The following is a 21,723-nucleotide window of genomic DNA, read 5'->3' as shown; positions in this document are numbered from 1 at the left end:
TTGTTTTTTGGAGGGGAAACTGGGAATGGAGAAATTTACATTTAAATAAAGAAAATATCTAAAATAAATAAATAAATAAATAAATAATGTAAATTAAAAAAAAAGAAAGTGTGTGAAAAGATGGTCACACTAACCAATACTTTTCAACCGTAATTATGATGAGGGAGGTAAAAAGATATCATTTATTTCAGCTTTTAAATCACAAACCAAAGCATGATTCTTGAGCTCTTTCTCTCTCCCTCTCCCTGTCTCCTCCCTCTCTCTCCATACCCCTGCTGATTGATAGTCTTGAAATTAGAGTGAAATACATTCTATTCTGATTATGACAAAGCCCAGCAGTGCAGAAAAGTCCATTCTCTACTTCTTTTAGGAAATGTAACATAAAACTAACCTTTGTGCATGCAGCAACTGGAGCTGGTTTTTAAGGGGTTACATGGATTTTATTAGTTACACAGCAAAGAAAGTTATAAATCAAATTATTTACCAAGTATATTGTGGATGCCATGGATGGCTGGGTTACAACAAAGCTGGAAAAAGTCTGCTATAGATTTCAGATGCTATGTGATGTTATGTGATAACATTCTTAGCTTTCAAGATCTTTGAAAGTGAGTGGTCTATTAAGAATGCATTGCAAAGTTTTATTTCTTTTTTTATTTAAGTAGGTTGTTTAATGCATAATATTCTGATTATAGTTCCCTTCCCCCACTCTTCTCAGATTTTCTCCACTTTTCCACCCACTCAAACTCATACCCTTTCTTTTTTCTCATTAGGATGTACACAGGCAATAATACTATTAATACTAATGCTAATACTAATACTAATATTAATACTAATACTAAGATTAACAGAATCGGACAAAACAAACAGAAGAAAAAGAGCCAAAGAAAAAGCTCAAGAAACACAAATAGCTATAAAAACATACACATGCACACACATGCAAACAAATCTCATAAAAACACAAAATCAGAAGCTATAAAATATATGCAAAGGACCTGCAAGGTTTAATTCTGACAAAACATTATGAAACAGAGAACTTCCAAACTGCCATTGATTTCATTCTGTTTTGACATTTACTGATGGGCATGGAGCCTGTCCATAAGTATGGTTTAGATAGCCAGGGAGACTCCATTGGAGAATAACTATTTTTCATTTGTGAGTAGTTATCAACTGGAAATAGCTTTTGTGTTGAGGGTGGGGGCTTGTGTCCACTCCCCATCTCAGCACTAGGGCTGCATCTGGACCAGACCTGGCAGGCCCTATGTGTGCTGCCAAATATATATGAGTTCATACTTACACAGGCCCTGCTGTGTTTAGAAGGCCGTGTTTCACTGGTATTCACCAACCACTCTGGCAAACATAAACTATTAATCTTTATGATTTTAAATTGCCTTTGCCTTTGACTTGAAGTTTTTATTTCACTTTAAAAGTTTTTATTTATTTACTAACTTCAAACTTTGAATGCGCATCCTCCCACTCCGCAACCTCTGTGTTCACATATCTTTTCCTTTTTCTTTTCCTTTTACTTACATATTTTCACACTTTAGGAAAAATATCCTCTCTAAATTGGACAATTATAGTAGCATGATACAAATGGCAGAGCTGAAGACTATTTCTTTTTGCCCCACTCACTCTGTCGCAAACATACATCTCTGTCGAGAAGGGCGTGAGTGCGTGTTTAGAGTTACAGTCCTTTCTCCACTCTCATTTTGCCTCAGAGTTCTGCTCTGGGGTAAAAGAAGCTCCTCCCACAGTGCTGAAAACAATGTCAGCAGGTGCGTGAATCAAGTGCTCTACCCTTCCCAGCCAAGCAGAAGGCCCAAGTCCCATACACAGCGAATTGGACTCCCTCCCAAGAGATAAAACTCTCAGAAGGCTGGAGAAGATGTCTCAGTGATGAGGAGCAGATGCTGCCCTTGTAGAGAACCTGAACCCAACTCTCAACAATCACATTAGGCAGCAAATAACTCCAGCTCCAGGGGATCCAACTCCTGTGACCTCTGTGGGTACCCGGACTCATGTGTGCAGACTCACTCAGAGACACACTATTGGACATAACTAATAAAGCATGCCTAAATAAATCTTTAAGAAATATGACTCTTGGCACTGAAAATAAGTACAGGTAACAACACTTGATCAGACATATTTATTTCAGTAGGATACCTGTAGATACCAAAATGTGCCCGATCTCTACCTTGATCTGTGTCTCTGAATTCATTCCATATATTTCAGCCAATAAGTATAATTTGGATCAGCCAGGTATCTCTTCCATTGTTTACATCTGAAGAAACCCAAGGTGTTCATAGTTTCATTGGTTTACATCTTAACATCATATCAAGAGGATCTTTCTTGATAGACTCAAAGCCCAACAGATGAAGCACAAACAGCTCTTTGGAATCCAAGAAAGACTGAAGTTTCAGGATTTGTTAGCTGTAACTTTGGGAAGTGGTTTGAGTGAATAAACACAGGATGCTAATATTGGTGGTATTTTAGCCTTACTTTCGATGCTGCCTCTCTACTTTCGATGCTGCCTCATCAAGAGAGTCACTGGAAACACACTCACCTTAAAGTAGATAATGAGAGCACTAATTAGCACACTGATGCTCTGAAATACATCCCCCAGGGCATGTACAAAAGCTGCTCGGACACTGGCATTAGCTTGTACATCCTTGTGGTTGTGGCCAAGGTTCCATTGGTGCAAAATCATAGTTAGTCTGAAAGACATAGCAATGTTCCTAATATAGTAAGTTTACACAACATAATGGAGAAGTCATCAGTAGCATTTATTACTCAGCCTGATGGGTAATTAAAATAAATTAAGGTATACTATGGTAGACTTACATTTGAATATAAGTATATCTTAGAACTTTTCAAAACTCTCAAAAGGGGCTGGAGAGATAGCTCAGTGGTTAAGAGAACAGACTGCTCTTGCAGAGGTCCTGAGTTCAATTCCCAGCAACCACATGGTGGCCTACAACCATCTGTAATGGAATCTGATGCCTTCTTCTGGTGTGCCTGAAGACAGCTACCATGTACTCATACATAAAATAAATAAATAAATCTTTAAAAATCTCTCAAAAGGAAATATTTCAAAAATGCCCCCCCCCTTTTTTCTGGAGAATTCACCAACATATTCTTCTCACAGTACACAAGAGAAGCATTACTGCTTTCATGAAAAATCGAACATTGATCCAATTAGGTAACTGTTGGCTACCCCAAATTTGTAAGTTCCACTATTGCAACCATGAGTATATCTTGTTACTGTGGCTGTATAGGCTTGCAGCTTCCTTGAACTATTGACTGCTTATCTCCCTTGGCAGCTTGCACAGAGCTCTCTCTTCTTGCTCCCAAAGCTGGAATCTTGAATTTAATTAAATTTGTTTCATTTGAAAGATTATTTAAAATCTGAATAAATTTGTAATGGACAATGCAAAGAATACTGTGTCTGCATATATACTTATTTATATAAGGACTGAAATCATCTGATATAGTATAAAGAACTTGTACACATACACACATATTACAATGTATTGCAAAGTTTAGCACACATCTTCCAAGAAAACTGACAAAGAAACACATCATGTATGTGTAATGTGTCTGTTAAATCTCAAGCCACCACTAAAAGCAGAATTACACCTATCCAACCAAGATTTGATCAGTCCATAATGCAGTTTTCAGATTGTCAGTATTTGGATAGGAATTCACTGTCAACTATGAGTTACCATTCCACATGCTCCAGACAGGCTGGTTGTAAATAGAGCCTCTGGATCTGTTATTTATGTTCATCGAGTTGTCATTCATTCTTTAACTTGTTTTATTTTAAGATGATGAGGAACACATATTTAGGCACAATTAAATATTTGTACTACAAACTGGACATATCTGCCTAGCATACATTTGTGGAAGAGAGAGGGGATTATACACTTTAAAAAAACACATTTACATTCATAGCTACTAAAAATTATCACTATAGTTGATGAATAGAAGAGTCTAGTTAACACATATAATAACTGGGATCAATTTGTAAATTAAGCAGGAATAACTTCACTTCAGAGCTCTATCTACAATTTTTATCAAAGACTCTCTTCACAGTTTCTATTAAAACTTTCTGTTCTGGTTTTTGGGTTCCCAAAGAGCAGATTATCTCCCAAATTTCAGTTCTGATATCTCTGTATATTCCCACAACACAGTATCTTGCAACACTTGAAACCCACATTCTCAATTCCCAGAGTAAACATTCTAGTCACCTTTATCCATCTGTTTGCTTGCTTGGGGAAAGCAGAGCAGACAGTTAGCTGTCTTTCTAAATATAAAAACTATTTACAATTGTCAGGTCAATGTTCAAAAGCAATGCAGTAAAAAGACAACCTAGAGAGTATCTATTGTGAAGATCAAGATCCACTCTTAAGCTCCCCCAAATTAATGGAGTAATTGACTTGGTTCATACAACATCTTTGCATAATATTAACACAACCCACATGACATATGACTCCTTGGAAATTATGAATACTTTCATTCTTCCTACTGACTTTAGGACATACTCTTCTCCTTCTAAAAGAAGGTATTACCCTCCCCCACCCTCCGGGACCAGGACACATCTGAGTATTTATCTCCTAGACAAGATAGATTCACATTGATCTGTCTACATTCTTTTTCCATAATGAAGGAAAGTTTCAAGTTAACTCAGCACACAGGATCTAGTCAACGACAGCAGATCATCAAATACCATCCTTAACTTTAGGCTCAGACATTTTGGGTACAAACTATGGGGTGAAAATAGAGTTGTCTAAATGGAATACTCTTTCAATAACCTGAGAACACGTTTTCAAACCATACATGTTAGTATATCTATCAATTGCAAAGATGCCATTGTGCACTCTCATAAATGAAAACAAAAAAAAAAACAATAAAAAATAAAAAACACTGTCAGTACCATTTTATATCTTCAACACTGTCAGTTTGTACTGGAAGAGTGGAAGATGATATTCTTGGTGTGTGTGTATGTGTGTGTGTGTGTGTGTGTGTGTGTGTGTGTGAATTTTTACATCAAATTTTCCAGTTAAATATCCCTGGATTGACTACTCAAAATGTTCAAAACACTCCAAGGTCCAGAATTTTGAGCATGAAACATATTACAGAGTCCCAGGTTTCAGGTCAGTTTAGGTTGTTCATCAAGGATACTCAATCTTCCTACTATTTTCATTTTACTGAATTAATAAACTACCACAATTTTGGGGGGAAGCTTAAACAACATGAATTTATTATCTTACAGTTCAAGAGGTGAAACATCTAAAGTAGGCTTGAGGACTGAATTCCTTCTGGAGGTAACTATGGAAAGGATTTTTCTCCCCTAACAACTTTTCATTCAGTAGCATGTTACAGAGATAAAATAGACTTTTATGGGAAAGAAACCCCTCCATTTTTGGTTTGGTTGGATACACAAAGGTGAAGAGCACTTTATAAAGACACTACAAAAGCTAACTTAAGTGTAAAATTCAGATGACAGTAAATAATTTGTAATGTTTCTGTCAACTCAGCAATCTGAGTACTCATTATCCACTTAACTAACTAACGTTGAGCCATTTGGAAGCCATATTCCATGAGGTCATCACACACATGAGAAAGCAGAGTGCTTAGAAGCTCGATTCCAAATCCATGTATCTAGATTTGAATCCTACTTCCTCACTACCTACTTAACATAGCTGAGTTTCCTTTTCATCCTCTGTGAGTTCAGAGCACTGTGAAAATTCAGTTTGATGTGTATATCACAAGATCTTTTTCCAGTCTCTGGCATGTTACAAATTTTCAAATATGACTACTGGAAGCAATGTTTTAAAACTCCTTAATCTTTAGTGAGCAACATTATTTTCTGTTATAGTGGCACTCAAATACCATGTCAGAACATCAGCATCTTCCAGACACGGGAGATTTATTTCTAAATCTTTCTCTAGATAAGAGTGGAGACACGGCAAACAGACAGTCAGCATGGTATGACTTACACGATGTTGGCTGCCACTGCACAGCCTGAAACAGTGATCATGACGCCTGCTTGGATCTGGTAATCAGGATACAAGAGGCGCTCACAGGCAAGGTACACCAGCACACCAGTCACCACCCAGATGCAAAGGACAGACAGCAGGGCACCGAGGATCTCTGGCAGTCAAATTCACAGAAAGCAACGTGAATATCACATTCACATCCACAACTCCCCACACAAGAGTCAAAGACTCTTTGATCCACACCCCTGTTGCCCATGAAAATGGCTTCATATTATATTTTCCGTGATTCATGAAGCAGAAATATGAATGGATTTGAGAACTGAGATGAGGCACTTTAGTGTTGCATCCATAAAACACGAGCATCAGAATTCATTAGGCTCCCTATTACTGGGTAATTTTCAGCAAATTTTTAGAACATATTAATTGCTGCCTGCCCTCCCTTGTTCTCCTTGGGGATTTTAATTTACACAGGTGCTAAAATGATGAAAACTTATTAGGGAGGGATGAAATAATGAGATACGACAAGTAAAATGTGTTTAGAAACTCTTAATTTCACCATAAAACATTTACAACTTGCCAGCACTGGCACCTTTAGAGGAATAAGCTAGTAAAAAGGAAACACATCAGAGTGTACTTTACGAAAATGGGTTTCATTTGCCAACCCGACAGATTGTAAACACAGAGGCAGACTCAGGGGCTTCTTGGCGCTTCAGCTGCTCTTTAAGAGCAACCTCGAGGAAAAGCAACATCAAAATGGAAACATTTGCATTAATATTTGAAGATAAGGGAGATCTCAATGTGCATGTTTAAGAAAGAAAGTACTTTGGCTCACATGGACATTCTTTAATATCCCACCTTGTTCTTTCAACCTTGTAGATAGACTTTAAAAACCCACAAGGGTCTATTCTCTACTCCCTGCCCTGGTTTCATTCTTATGCTGTGGCAAACACTGATCTAAGAGAGGAATGGGTTTGTTTGGCTTAACTTCCAGGTCACAATCTATCATCAAGACCAGAACTCAGGCAAGAACTTGAAACCGTAGAGGAATGCTGCTTGATGGTTTATGTTTAACTAGACTTCTTATGCAGCACAAGACCACTAGCCTAGGGAATGGTGCCACCCATATTAGGCAGGGCCCTCCTAGAGCAATCAAGGCAATCCTCCAAAGACATGCCCACAGGCTAATCTGATCTAGGTAATTCCTTAGTTGGGAGTTTCTTCTCAGGTGACTGTAGGCTGTGTCAAGATAATTAACACCAACCACAACCTTCTCTTTACATTATTCTTATGTATTAGAACCTATTAAAGCAGAATTACATGCTATAATCCACCATGTGGCTATGGCTTCTCTAACTTTAGTCAGTTATACACAATCCTCATTTTTTTTTTTTGCTATATTCAAGTGCTACTTATCTGTCATTTCATACTTTTCTCACATGAACTCATTTATGCTTAGTTTCTTCCTAAATAAATTATCCATAAAATTGAAAGTTTGATATTCTACTTTATGTTTCATGCATAATAGAATAAGTATGTGGTTATTGACTATGCAACACTCAAAACATCTGATAGTTTGTCCTTGGAACATTTTTTACATAATAGGAAATGCTAAGACAGATATTTAGGACTTGACTACAAGTATCAGGACCATATGGTTAACCAGTGGCTTTATACAATAAGAGTTTCTTAAATATAAGATAGACTTTTAAAATAGCATATGAATAGAAGTTGGCATGGGTTGTAGCTTGAATTCTGTCCCTCAAAGATCTGTAAATAGAAATACTATTCATCAGCAATTCATATCGTCACCTTATTTGAAAACGGGTGAAAAGAAACACATGAGGAAACACAGGTAAGTGGTATCATGGTGCTACATGGTTTCCAAGAAAACAGCCAAGTAAGACTGGTGGAGGATTGGCCAGATTGGGCTGTGGATTCACAGGGCCCACCTATGTCTATAATACTGTTTCATATGGTAGGCACCAATCCTGTACAGCCATTTAATTAGTCATCAGATAAAATTAAAAATATTGTTATTAAGTCATCCTAGCTACATTTAAAGTTCAAAATATTTACATTGTACTCTGTATTTCAAAATATTTTGCCTAATAGCAGAGTATTTTTATTGAACATTCTTGGTCTTTTAGAATATTAGGGCTCATAGATTTCCATGATTAATGGCACAGAGTCTAAGCAAAGACGTAAAGTTCTGGGTCTAGCCTATCTTAAAAATGGGTACTTCCTAGTGAAACAAAACAGTTCTAATAGTACTAGGAAGTGTTGAGTGACTGTACAAATTTGTGCTGGTAAATGGGGAGAGCTCAATAGAACTCACATGGCTTTCAGGTGTACTTTTTTCAGAAACAGGAGTAAGAAGAGTTCTCTAAGCTCAATCTCACAAACTTTCTATGGCTGTTTATTTCTCTCTGACTGTTGAAGGGAAGCCAATCCAGAACACCTGCATTGATAAATTGCTTAGCACAAAGATGGAGTTTCCTAGTCCTCTAAACCTCTAAAACTTAGACTTCCCATTGTCAGTGATGCTGTGGTTTTTGGCTGCCAATGTCTTTCCTTGTGAAGGCTGACCACTAGGATCCCAGCATACTGCCATCAGCTCTCCTTTGCCTTGGTTTCTCAGCCCATGTGAAGTCAGAGCTGTAACTATATGTTTCCAAGACTGGTACAAAATATCCCAATAGAAATTCCTCCAACTGATATAAGGGACCACAGAGATGGGAAATAGTGCAGCAATGGGGCGAGGGAGTGAGGGGATAAAGTGAAGAAAACCCACAGTAAACACTTTGCAGAGACTGAACATGTCTCATAGCTCTGGCTGCTTCCTGAGCAAGAGGAGGCAGTCACTCAGTGAAAGAAGCTCTGAGAAAAGACAAAGAGTGAATTTTATTCTCTCCCTTTCTTTCTTGTCATCATTTTTATCTACTTCATTGCTATTGATGAGTAAATGAACAAGGATTCAGCTGAGTCAAGCATTTACTGCATGGCTATCTTGGTGCATTTTCTGATGCTATAACAAAATACTAGAGAGTAGGTTATTTATAATGAAAAGAGGTTTTATTTTTCCTCATAGTTCTGGATCCTGAGAAATACAAGACCAAGCGTCTTAAAGTTAGCAAACATTTTATGCTACATCATAGCATGACAAAAAAGCAAGAGTGTGTGAGCCAAGGGAAATAAGTTATGCTGACCTCATTCTTCTTACCATGATCCCACTCCCACAATAACAGCACTGACCCACTAATGAGAACATAGATCTCATGACTTAATGAAGTCCAATCTCAAGACTGCCCAGACAGTCATTAAATTACCACCTGAGATTCAAAGGCAGCATTCAGATCATAGGAATGACTCTGTGTGTGACTGAGAAAGTTCATATTTTATGCCTGACACCCAAGGGACAATCACTAAACCCTGGTACTCTCTTGGACATTAATTTGTAATGTGGCAGATGCTCTGCCTTCATCTTTCTGGGAAGGATGTAGAGTAACTTAGTGTCTGTTATCATGATATCACTATTCCTGTTGTCCCATAATAGAGGAGGTACTTCCATTAATCTTTCTGTCAGCTGAATTCATGTCAAGACCTTGCATTCCCACATGGTTATTTTATCCTGAGCACCAGATTTGTAGCTCAGAGGGAATTATTGGACACTTTGCTCTTTACCTTCCTTTTTTTCAAGCTCTGGTTGACTCTGCATCATTATGCATTTACTATTGCACAATCAGAGAACTTTACCTGCTCGATACCACCCAAATGTCAGCCGCTTGGAAGGGGGCCTCGATGACAACCACAAAGAGAAGAGACTGAGCAGGAAACTAGTCAGGTCAATTAAGAGATGAGCAGCATCAGTGAGGACAGCCAGACTCCCGGCAACATGTCCACCTGTGAGATGCACAATATCACAGTGGGTTAAAGGCTAGGAATGCAATTAGGACTCATGCGTATTAAACATAGTTCATTCATACAACTTGGGAAGAGAAAAAGATATTGAATTCAAATTAACCCACCTTTTTCCCAATTTGAAAAATAACTGAAACCAAACTGTAAATAAATTTAAGCACATAAAAATGGATGTTCGGGAGTCATTTCTGGGGCTGTGGATGTATAGAGATAGAAATTATGAAGCAAATAGAGATGGCATCTGAGTTAGGCTAGACAAGAAACCTCAGGAATAGGCCTATAAGAACACATGGCTGTTGAGGCATTGGCTAGATTCACGGGGTCTCATAATCCAGGCTGTAGACTTGGAGTTCTACCTGGCAAACAGCATTGCAATCTGGCTCACAGGCTTGCTATTTATTTATTTGTAATTTTACTATACCCTTTACTGCTACTCTTTGTTTGCTGAATTACACTAGCTGCACTGGAGATCCATGTTACAAATAGTACTAGAGCAGGGCAGAAAGGAGAATATGTCCAGTGGACATACCAAAGGCATGAACAATCTGACGAAGCATAGGATAGAGAAACGCAGGCACACGGTGCCACCTTGATTTTCTGGGCATTGGTGACATTCTTCCTCCTTCCCTCTGTCTCTCCTTTGAAAACACCTCCAGCCTCCAGAAGAGAAATTAAAGGAGTGTTATGTTCTTTCTTCCTGGGCATGGCTTGTTTGAGAGCAATAACCTCTATTGCTCTCCCTACCTCTTTCCCGCCAAGAGCATGTGCTGACTGATGAGTCGTCCCTACAGTTGTTTATTGCCTTGTGTACTACAAAGCAGCAGAGACCGTCAGTCATCAGACCCTCCATCATCAGACTCACCTTGTCTCGCCTAATGATTAAAAAAAAATTGCATAGATAGCTCTTCATTGCAATAATCCCCACAGACCGGTGGCTCGAGCTGTACTTAATAACTGGTTTGTCAAAGTTTAATGGTCTGAAGCAAAGTAGTCTTCAGGCTTGTTACTGAGCTGTCCGTGCAAAAATCAGAATGATTCATTAGCCAAAAGGCAACATTTTGCTAACAAATCAGCTGTCCTCCCAATTATCCTCTAATGTTCCTCTATCTGCCAGACTCGGTCCTGATAATAAAGCTGTGTTAATAATGCATTATTTCTTGCCTGGAGAATGACTACATGCAGATAAGCAGTATGCTGCAATTTCAGTCATGAATGATGAGGATTCTCAGTGCCATGCTGAAATTGCCCACTAAGTCAAGGGAAGAAAAGTCTTAGAGAAATTCTTTAGCAGGCTTAGCTGGTGAGGAGGCAACTGAAAAAGGAGCTTGCTTTAGAAGAATCATGGTAATTTGGAGACCTGGGACCTCACAATCATTTCCCAACCATCAACGCTGGTAATAAGAACTATCCAGAAAAGTGTGGGCACTGCTGAATGGTACAGAGTGCACTGTTTATAAGAGGTAGCAAGTGCATTTGCTTCTGAAAGCATGGGGCATTATTGACCATTAATTCAACTATCCAGCCAGCACTTATGGAGCTCATGCTGTGCCTGGTAGCATGAGCAAAGTACACAAAGATAAACAAATTACAATCTCTTTCTTCAGTGATCTCCTAACACTGCACTGAAGACTTGCTACTGGAATGGGATCTGAGAACACTGTGGTATTTGGGAACTTTTCAAAGAAGGACTGAGAATCAGCAAGAAAATTGTGGGTTTTCATGATACACAGGAACATGTAAAAAGAAATGAAAAATGTGGCACTTTGCTATAAAAATAGAAGATGGTATGTATGAGAGGATTATAGAAAATGAGATCAACAAAGAAGTTGAAGGCTAGCCTCCTTGCTAAGGAGATCTGCTTAGGATTTTCAGGCAATGCCAATGCATGTTTAGATTTGTATTTGAAAGAGAGGTCTTTGTCATCAATATACCAGCTTACTTGGAGAGAAAAGACATTGATGATTAAAAACAAATGGAACTGGAAGCAATTATATGATAAAACTCAGAGAGACGAATATCACATGATCTTTCTCATACATGGATCCTAGCTTTGTGTGTGTGTGGGGTGTGTGTGTGTGTGTGTGTGTATGTGTAAATAGGTGTGTTTGGGTGTAAATATGTACAAGCCATGAAAGTAGAAATGAAACCATGACATGAGGAAAAAAAGAATTATTGAGGAAGAGGAAGAGAGCAATACAACACAGGACAAAAAAGTTGAAAGGAGTATATGGAGGTAGAAGGGAATAATAGAAGAACAGGAGCAGGAACATGAAGAGGCAACGGTGGAAGAAATAAAAAAGTAATGCTGCAGAATATCATAATGAAACCTAATAGTCTGAAGGCTAATTTTAAAAGCCCACACCGCAGTAATTGCTGAAAGGAATTTTGGTGAATGCATGAAGCAGAGTGTTGTCAGTTCTATTTCTAGCCATGGTAAGATGTGTGCAGAATGTGCTTATGGCAAAGAAGCACAGGCATAGAGAGGACTCAACCTAGAAACAGATCACATAGGCCCCAACAACAGAATACTGGTCTTGCATCTCCTCCCATTCAGATTTAAACAATTGACTTTAAATTCCCATGGCATTTTCCATGAAGAAAGAGATGTGTTGGCAGTGCTGAGAAAATAACAATTCCCCTGACAACAACAGCTTTTGTGGAGTTTGAATGAGAATAGCCCCATGGGTTCATATATTTAAATGCTTGGTCCCCAATGATGGAACTATTTGGGAAGGATTAGGAGGTGTGGCTTTGGTAGAAGAAGTGTGTCACTGGGGGGGTGGGCTTTGAGATTTCAAAGTCTACTCTGTTGTGGATGGACCTGGTGCTGTTTGTATTTTGATGCTATTCTGCTCTCCAGGGAGGGGCTGCAGACAAGGAGTGAGTCATCCATACTCAGGTGACTTCTTATAAACCAACCCCCTAATGAATAAAGGAGCCAATCTCTGGGTGAGTAGGAGGGACTTCTGGTTTGAACAGAGGAAGAAAGGAAGCAGGAGAGAATTGGGCCTTTTGAGTTACTATTGTTTATGAACTAAGTTTGTGTTGTTTTCCTTCAAGCGGCAATGCATCTGGGTTCAAGAAAGAAAGGTACAGTGGCAAAGCATGAGTTTGTCTGAGGTGCACCACAAAGGTCATGAGTGTTTTGAAGCATGGGGCTGGTGTGGAAGCAACTGGCCATTAGGAACTTAGAGAGCTGGGTGGAGAAGTTTTGTGAGCTCCAGGCCAAAGAGTCTCCACAAGATAACAACAGGCTGGGGATAGCTGTATAACAGTAGCAGGGTATAGCTCAGGAGCTTGCTGGTTCATTTTTTTAATATTTCCCAAAACACTACACCATTCCCAATTATGTCTCTCTGGCTTATACTTATATCTCAAGATGTGAGCTCTCAGCTACTGCTTCAGCATCACCAACTTCCATGTTGCCATACTCTTTGCCACAATCTTTATGAATTCAAATTCTCTGAAACTTTCAGCCCCAAGTAAACTTATTCTACAAATTGCCTTGGCCATGGTGTCTTATCATAGCAATAGAAAAGTAACCAAGACTGCCTTGTATCCACTACTGGGCTACACAATTTTATGCCATGCATTCATATAAGACGAATGAATTACTTATGAGTGGCATTCCATTATCTAATATGGCATGTCAAAACCTTCAGTTACTATTTAGCAAGTATTTAAAACAAACTGTAGTTTTCCAGGTCCTGTTTTAAAAATTCTCAATAGCAGGAACCACAGATATATGTATATATCTGTGGCCTGAATTGGGGTGGCAGACACAGGAGGAGTTGGATGGAGAAATGGAGGGGCCCATGTGATGTAGATTCAGTGGTCATATATAAGGTTCTGAAAGAGTAAAATATTTTAAACCAAAAATATTTATGACCCACATCACTGAGATGCTGTACCTACAGAATAAAGCAAGTAAAAATCTAGTAATCAAACATGTGAATATCACGCATTGCAGCTATATCCTTCTCTTAATCTTATTCTTGTCTTAGAAGACAGAAATTCTCACTCTCAAATGTGTGCTTTTTCAGCCTGCTCCAGCTCTGCATCACTGCCTGGCAAAATCATCTTTCCCCATCCTTATATAACACTGAACATGGTACCTCAGATGCCTCTCCCTGCCTACTCTCAATTGCTTCCAGCAATGACACACTTAGGCTTATTTTCCTGAGTTCTCTGTGTCTTCATTTCATCTTTTCAAATAAAGATATGTGTTCGTATCTGCAATATAAGCCCCATTTTATGGCCTTTGCACAGTGAGGAATTTTTACAAGCCACAAAACAGTCCTGGTCTGACAGCTCCAAAGGCCCAAGAGTGGGTACACTATGCCTGTCTCCTTCATTTCTCAGTCCTTCTACCACTCTGCTGGGCATATTGTGGCAGTCATCTCCCCAAATGTAACCCAATGGCCTGATTCTCTTCTACTCTGAAGAGCAGTTATAAAACAAGCTCTGCAAAAGGACCTGGTTCCCCAACCAAACCACCAATTACTATTCTAGCTGTGTCTTCAACAGAACCTCCTTTAGGTATTCTCCTTTGGGTTTAAGTCATAAAAGCTTAATCTAAATTAGATTAAACAACAGGGAGGTTTTAAGTTATTGGCTCCTCTAAATGAATCTGAGGATAATTGAGAAGGTGTGTCCTAAGTCAAAGGATCAAAGATGTTACTAAAGCAGGTTACTGAAGGCAGATAAGATATAACTGAGGCTCTGGAAGCTCCAGGACTGCATCATTCCACATGAATAGTTTTAGAGGAAATACAGTAAGTTTTTATTCAGCCTCTTTATATGAAAGCCAGAAATACTTCAAGAATCAGGTCCTTAGGCCAAGAGGTAGCCATTGTGGGCAATGAAAGCAAGGTGAACAGAAGTGTCTGTCTCCTTTAAGCTGCTGTGGCTATATGTCTGTAGGCATTATTCCTTGTCCTGTTTAAGACATAACCATAGAGATGTCTGAATGAAGAGCCAGATAGTCGCTACCTCTCAGATCACAGGCATACAGAATTAGCTGTTTGGTTTCAGTTTTGTTATTTTTATTTATTGATTTAACTGTTTTTAAAATTTAAATATAATTATATCACTTTTGGTTTTATATCAAAAAGGACTTTCTCATGTCAGTTACGAACCTCTTCATTCTTCCTTTGAGACCTTCTTCAAAGTCCATGCCCTGAAGAAGGACCTTCTAGACTCTCCTAAGAGGCCTTGAGAATAATCATTTCTCTATTTGACTTCAGGGAATTGGTTTGCTGTGCACTGGGATCATGAATGATGGCTAAGGCTTTGATGAGAATGGAGACTTCGGAATTTAAATAAAAGACTAAAGCTCCTGAGACCCTAAAGCATAGGATCATTTCACAGAAAATGAATAATCTCTTTGAGTTAGAACTGAATAAGTATGTAAGGATGTGGCAAGAGAAAAATATTACTAATTTATAAGTCAGAGTGACTGTGGAATATCTGAAAAAGTATTTCACAGAAACAATTTTTTTCTTTTGTCTTAGATGTCCAGAACTTCTAATATATTGATCACGTTTCAATTGAGAGAGCAAAGTGAGGTCTAGCATAGAAGCAGTTCCTGGACCAGCCTCTTCCAGCTACTCACATTCTTGTCAGTTGAGCTTCGTGCTCAACTGCATTTCAAAGGGGGAAATGCTGAAGGCTTTTGAAGATGTATGTAGCCTGATAGGAGCCATGATTAGAACAATAATCAGCTTGATGCTGACATGGCTCAAAACTTAGCAAGTTTCAGTCTGTGTCCATTATATTCCTCTACTGATGAGATTCATGTGTGACTTTAAGAGTCAGAGTAGAACTTACACACTTGGATACATAGGAATAAGAGGGAAAGGAGGACTCCATGTGGATAGCTGTCCATTCCTATCTCACATGAGGTATTTTGAAACAAAATGGCAAGTAGTAAATAAGGAATATTAGGAGCAATGAACAAAATGAAGGCTACAGAGGGCACAGCCTCTTGCTACACTGGATGAAAAGGGGAAAGCATTCCTTGGAAACAAACCAAAGAACTCACTTTTGCCACTTCCATTTGGTGTGTTCTAAAGGTCTTAACCAGAGAAAATAAGCAAGACAAAGAAATCGAAAACATTATAACAGGAAAGAAGGGATGGCATTTTCTATTTGTATAAAACATCATCTATAGGCGTAAATGTACATGCACACATGTGCATACATGTATGCATTATGTCATCTATCTGCATGTGCTTGTGTGTGCACTTTTGTGAGATTCTGGTACATTTTCAAAAGGATGTTCTAGATTGGAACTGCCTATTACCTACAGCAAATTATCTTGCAACTTCATCAAACTTTCAGTCTCTTTTCTCAAAAGATAGAGCACTGGGTAGAGAAATTGTGTTGGACTTATTCTCTTTATAAGTTTAGAGTAAAGTGTTGTACCGATGCTATGGTTGTTTTGGATATAAGAGATCTATAGTTTTATCTTATTTTCAAATGCTGTAAAAGTCTACATATGAGAAGAGTCCACAGAGAGAAGAAACACATCTTATTCTGGTAGCTAAAAAATACAGTGACAAAAGGAGCTAGAGAGAGCTTATTTTCTTCTATTTGCCTGTTTCTACTCATATCAGCTTCCCTGTAGGTAACAAAATGTAAAGGAGGCCCCTAAGACACTGGTAACATCATGAGAGGTAATGGGTAACATACTCATTATTAAAGGTAATAATGACCCCACATATATGTAACTTACAGTTTTCTTTTACATATTTAAAGAAAAATGAGATAACATTGCACTCCAAAATCTTCAAGCTGAGCAACTCAAATAGAAGGCCATCATTTCCCAACGTCTGACAATAATTTTGAAATTTTCCAGTAGCTAGATGGTTTTAGAAAAAGATATAGAAAAGGAAAAAAAGTACTAAGAAGTAGAAATTTTGAGTTTACAAATGAATGAGACAAAAGCTAAAATACCAAAAATACTTTAAAAGTTCTCTAGAAGAGATGATTATAAACCATATAGTTTATTTATTGAAATGAAATTATTAAAACTCAGCTTTCCATGTTAGCATGTGTGTCTGTGACTCAAAACTCTTAGAAAACCTCTAAAATAGAAAACTGCTGCTAAATTTATTTATTAATAAATGTTTATAATTTTCTATTAACTTACATGCCAATAAAATCATACTTAGATTGGATGATAACAGAATAAGTCTTATGCTTTATTAAAAACACAGAAATTAATAGCCATTATATTTTTCTTCTAAATAGAGAATACAATAGATATTATGATATTTAAATCTACATTAATTATGTTACTTCCATAGAATGGGAATGCAGATTAATGAACACACTTAGAAACACACTTTGACACTTATACAAGGCTAATGAATAATAAAAACATATTGAATATCAATGGAAAAAATAACTATGTCATGATATTGGAAACTTTTTACATATTTAGAAAACAGACTTTAGTTCTTGCAGAATGCAAAATGTCTAATTTTATACTGATGCTAAAATTACATGCAAAAACCAAAGAAAATGTATTGAAAAGTATTTATTATATCAGTAGATGGAGATTACCAACTTAAAAAAACAAACTTCAGGATGCAAGTTTTAAAATTGCCTCTATTTAAAACCTACGCTGCCTTAAATTTAATCTCTCAAGTCAAAACACAAATGAAAAAGACAATCAATAAACTAAAAATATAATAATAATAATTATAAATGCTATAGCCCAGAATTAACATCCCAACACATAAGGAGCTCCCAGAGATCAATAAAATAATTTGCAAAATTTTCAACTAAGAAGGTAATAAGACAGAAGGAGGGGGTACATCATAGGTGTAAACACGTCTGACTAATAAGTGTGTGAAAGATGCTAGCTAAGAGTTAAAACAATGACTACTAAAACACTTGTATATACATCATCAAAGACTACATTTGTGTGTGTGAATGTATGCGTGTGCATGTGGGTGGTTGGGTGTGCATGTGTGGGTGTGCATTTATGCATGTTCATGCCTGTAGAGTTCAAAAGAGAGTATCAGACCCTCAAAAGCTGTATTTACAGGTAGTTATGAGTTGTCCAACATGGATGCTGGGAACTGAACTCAGGTCCTCTGAAAGAACAGCAAGTGCTCTTAACTACTGAACTTTCTCTCTAGTTGCAACAAAGATTTTTTTCTTTTTTTTTATTAGATATTTTCTTTATTTACATATCATGTGATTTCTTCTTTCCCAGTTTCCCCTCAAACAAAAAAACAAAAAAACAAAAAAACAAACAAACAAGAACAAACTCCTGTTGCCTCCCCTCCCCCTGCTTGCAACCCCACCCTCTCCCACTTATTGGCCTTGGCATTCTCTTACACTGGGGCACAGAACCTTCACAGGGCCAAGGGCCTCTCGTCCCATTGATGATCGACTTTGCAAAGCTCTACTACACACATGCTGCCAGAACAATCAGTCCCACCATTGCAACAAAGATTTTTAAAGAGTTGGATGGAAAATCATTTTTATAAGGAGCTCCCATACTGACAAATCATTTCAAATGTCTGGATATAGGTTTGACAGAATGATTCAAGAAGAAAGAAAAATATTCTTGTCTTTCAACCAACTATTTCAATTATTTCCATTTTTAGAATCTCTTTCAAGGGATAACCAGAAGGGTAGGCAGATTTTTATTAAGATTGTCTTCATTGTAATATAGTACAGGAGCAGGAAAAAAAAATCTCCCTAAATTCTTCACAGTAGAGAAATAGTTATGTGAATTACAGTAGCGTGTATTCTTTGGGTACAAAAATATTTTTAAACAGTATTTGATAGAACAGACAAAAGCATTCAACATGGTCCAAGTTATGTAAAAGAAAAGAAAAAAAAAACCCATGAACTGTGCACAGACGATATACTGTAGGAAATAACCCATGATGTTATTAGAGGTTTTAGTTTAAATGTAACATAATAATAGATTTTGTTTTTTCTCTATTTTCCAACTTGACTACTATGTGCCTATTGCCACTCATACATGCAGAAAATACTAAAAACTTCTTTGAAAGAACAACTTAGTTGCCCCTCCCATCCTGATGCAGGGTTTTGTTACTTTGCAGAGTCATCAAGCATTTTCCTGGGCAGTACTCACCCACCACTTCTGCCACCATAAAGATGAAGCATATTGCTGAAGCAGCACAGAGTCTCCACTTGGCATGCACTTGCTTGCTCGACCTGTTCCCTGTGGCCTTGGTGCTGTTGTGACAGTGATAGATGTCTTCTGCCTCTGGATGCTCTGGCCTGTCTCCAGGACACTGATCTTTATTCACAGGCTTCTGCCCAAGTTCTCTGTTGAGGATGATTTTGACAGGAGCAAGAAGACGTGAACATGGTTGCAAACACACACCTTCCTGGCAGCCCTACCCACTCTCAATGTGGCTCCTAGGACATCTGCAAACTAGCAAAGGAGTTATAATTCAGAGCTCTCTTTACATTTCTGTCTGAACTCACAACTGCTTCCAAGTACTGTTTTTGTTAAGCTAAGGGAATAGAATGGAAAAAATAGAGATTCTTAAAGACAAGTCTTTCTTAATTGCTCTGTTATTAAAAGATTCTGAATATCGTGCTCAGACCCCACCACCATCACCATCAGGGTAGCTTGTAAGGTATGATGAATAGACATTGGTAGGTCACAGTACTTGTTCAGGCTGAGTTCCTGGAGACCCTCAGATACCTGACCACCCATTTGCAGCATTTGCAGAGAGCCTCTACCAATACTCACTATTATGACACAAGCTGGATTCCACCTGTGTGTCCTCAAATAGTAACTATCCCTTCTGTTCCAACACAAAGCTTAAGTTGAGGATTTCCATAAGATCAGAGTTGGACAGGCTATTAATAAAAGGTAACCCAATGGTATAGTTTCTTGACTGAGATAAGTAAGTTTCAGAGACATAATGTGATTTTCTGAGGTCAAATAGTCAGAAAAGGACAAGACAAAACCCAATGTTTTCCAACATGGCACAGACTAGTTGCAACTAAAAATCAGTTGTTGCTGGTGCAGATAACACTGCCCAGGAATCTTGAATAGGATGTTTTTAAACTCAGTAAACTTATTTGAAAACACTAATGAGGTTCTCAGAATTAAGAACTTTACATTTCTAGCTCTGAAAGTTGAATTTTAAATTAGCTTCTTTTTTAAGGTTATCTCATTTGGATTATCACCATCTGGAATTAAAAGTCTGAATGTTTTGGTTTAGCTGATAAGTATTAGGATCACTCTAATTATTGTCATATTTGAGTTCTTCTGAAAGATAATATATGTGCATATAATTATAGAAAAGTTAGTATAACAAAAAAAAAACACAAAGCAGAGGAAAATCACTGCTAATCATACTTCCAAAATACAATAACTGATATTTTATTGGATAGTGTTACAATGTTTTAAATATGCATTTTATACAATGAGAGCCCATTGGTTAGAATGTTTTGAGTTAAACCAGAAGCCAACATCAAACTAAATAGAGAGAAACTTGAAGCAATCCCACTAAAATCAGGGACTAGACAAGGCTGTCCACTCTCTCCTTTCCTATTCAATATAGTACTTGAAGTCCTAGCCAGAGTAATTAGACATAAAAAGGAGATCAAAGGGATACAAATTGGAAAGAAAGAAGTCAAAATATTACTATTTACAGATAATATGATAGTATACTTAAGTGACCCCAAAAATTCCACCAGAGAGCTACTAAATCTCATAAACAACCTCAGCAAAGTAGCTGGATATAAAATTAACTCAAGCAAATCAGTGGCCTTCCTCCACTCAAAAGATTAACAGGCTGAGGAAGAAATTAGAAAAACAACATCCTTCACAATAGTCACAAATAATATAAAACACCTTGCTATGACTCTAACTAAGCAAGTGAAAGATCAGTATGACAAGAACTTCAAGTCTCTGAAGAAAGAAATTGCAGAAGATCTCAGAAGATGGAAAGATCTCCCATGCTCATGGGTTGGCAGGATTAATATAGTAAAAATGGCCATCTTGCTGAAAGCAATCTACAAATTCAAATAAATCCCCATCAAAATTCCAGTTCAATTCTTCATAGATTTAGAAAGAGCAATTTGTAAATTTATCAGAATAACAAAAATCCCAGGATAGTGAAAACTATTCTCCACAATAAAAGAACTTCTTGGGGAATCACCATCCCTGACATTAAGCTGTACTACAGAGCAATTGTGATAAAAACTGCATGGTATTGGTACAGTGACAGGCAGGTAGATCAATAGAATAGATTGAAGACCCAGAAATGAATCCACACACCTATGGTCACTTGATCTTTGACAAAGGAGCTAAAACCATTCAGTGGAAAAAAGACAGCATTTTCAACAAATGGTGTTGGCTCAACTGGCGGCTAGCATGTAGAAGAATGCAAATCGATCCATTCTTTTTTATTTATTTTTATTGATTTAAGTTTTGTTGCATTATGATGAGAAAAGATACATAATTTCAATTTATCTGAATTTGTTAACATTTAAAAACATATTTTAAGTAAATATAATTACATCACATTCTTTACATTTTGTACCCCAACTCCTCCCAGAGACACCCCTTCAATACCTACAATATCTTTTTTGTCATATTCTTTAAAATTTATAAAATATTGAGCGCCGGGCGGTGGTGGCGCACGCCTTTAATCCCAGCACTTGGGAGGCAGAGACAGGCGGATTTCTGAGTTCGAGGCCAGCCTGGTCTACAGAGTGAGTTCCAGGACAGCCAGGGCTACACAGAAAAACCCTGTCTCGAAAAACCAAAAAAAAAAAAAATATTGTAACAGTAAAA

The 21,723-nt window shown here is 37.6% G+C and overlaps 1 protein-coding gene across 2 annotated transcripts in view; it reads right to left on the bottom strand.

Annotated features, from left to right (window-relative positions):
• Positions 1 to 21,723, bottom strand: part of Slc30a8 (solute carrier family 30 member 8) — a 40,419-nt gene that overhangs the window by 7,004 nt on the left and 11,692 nt on the right. For both annotated transcript variants that reach the window (XM_031358798.1, XM_031358799.1), the window contains 4 exons: positions 19,036 to 19,232; positions 9,750 to 9,896; positions 5,997 to 6,150; positions 2,561 to 2,711 (listed from right to left, as the gene is read on the bottom strand). In XM_031358798.1, coding sequence (XP_031214658.1) covers positions 2,561 to 2,711; positions 5,997 to 6,150; positions 9,750 to 9,896; positions 19,036 to 19,232 — 649 coding nt within the window. The remainder of the gene's footprint in view (positions 1 to 2,560; positions 2,712 to 5,996; positions 6,151 to 9,749; positions 9,897 to 19,035; positions 19,233 to 21,723) is intronic.

Source organism: Mastomys coucha, unplaced genomic scaffold (assembly GCF_008632895.1).
Source record: "Mastomys coucha isolate ucsf_1 unplaced genomic scaffold, UCSF_Mcou_1 pScaffold7, whole genome shotgun sequence".
Taxonomy (NCBI): Eukaryota; Metazoa; Chordata; class Mammalia; order Rodentia; family Muridae; genus Mastomys; species Mastomys coucha.
Note: the sequence above shows the minus strand (reverse complement) of the source record. Positions and strands in the feature narration are given on the sequence as shown.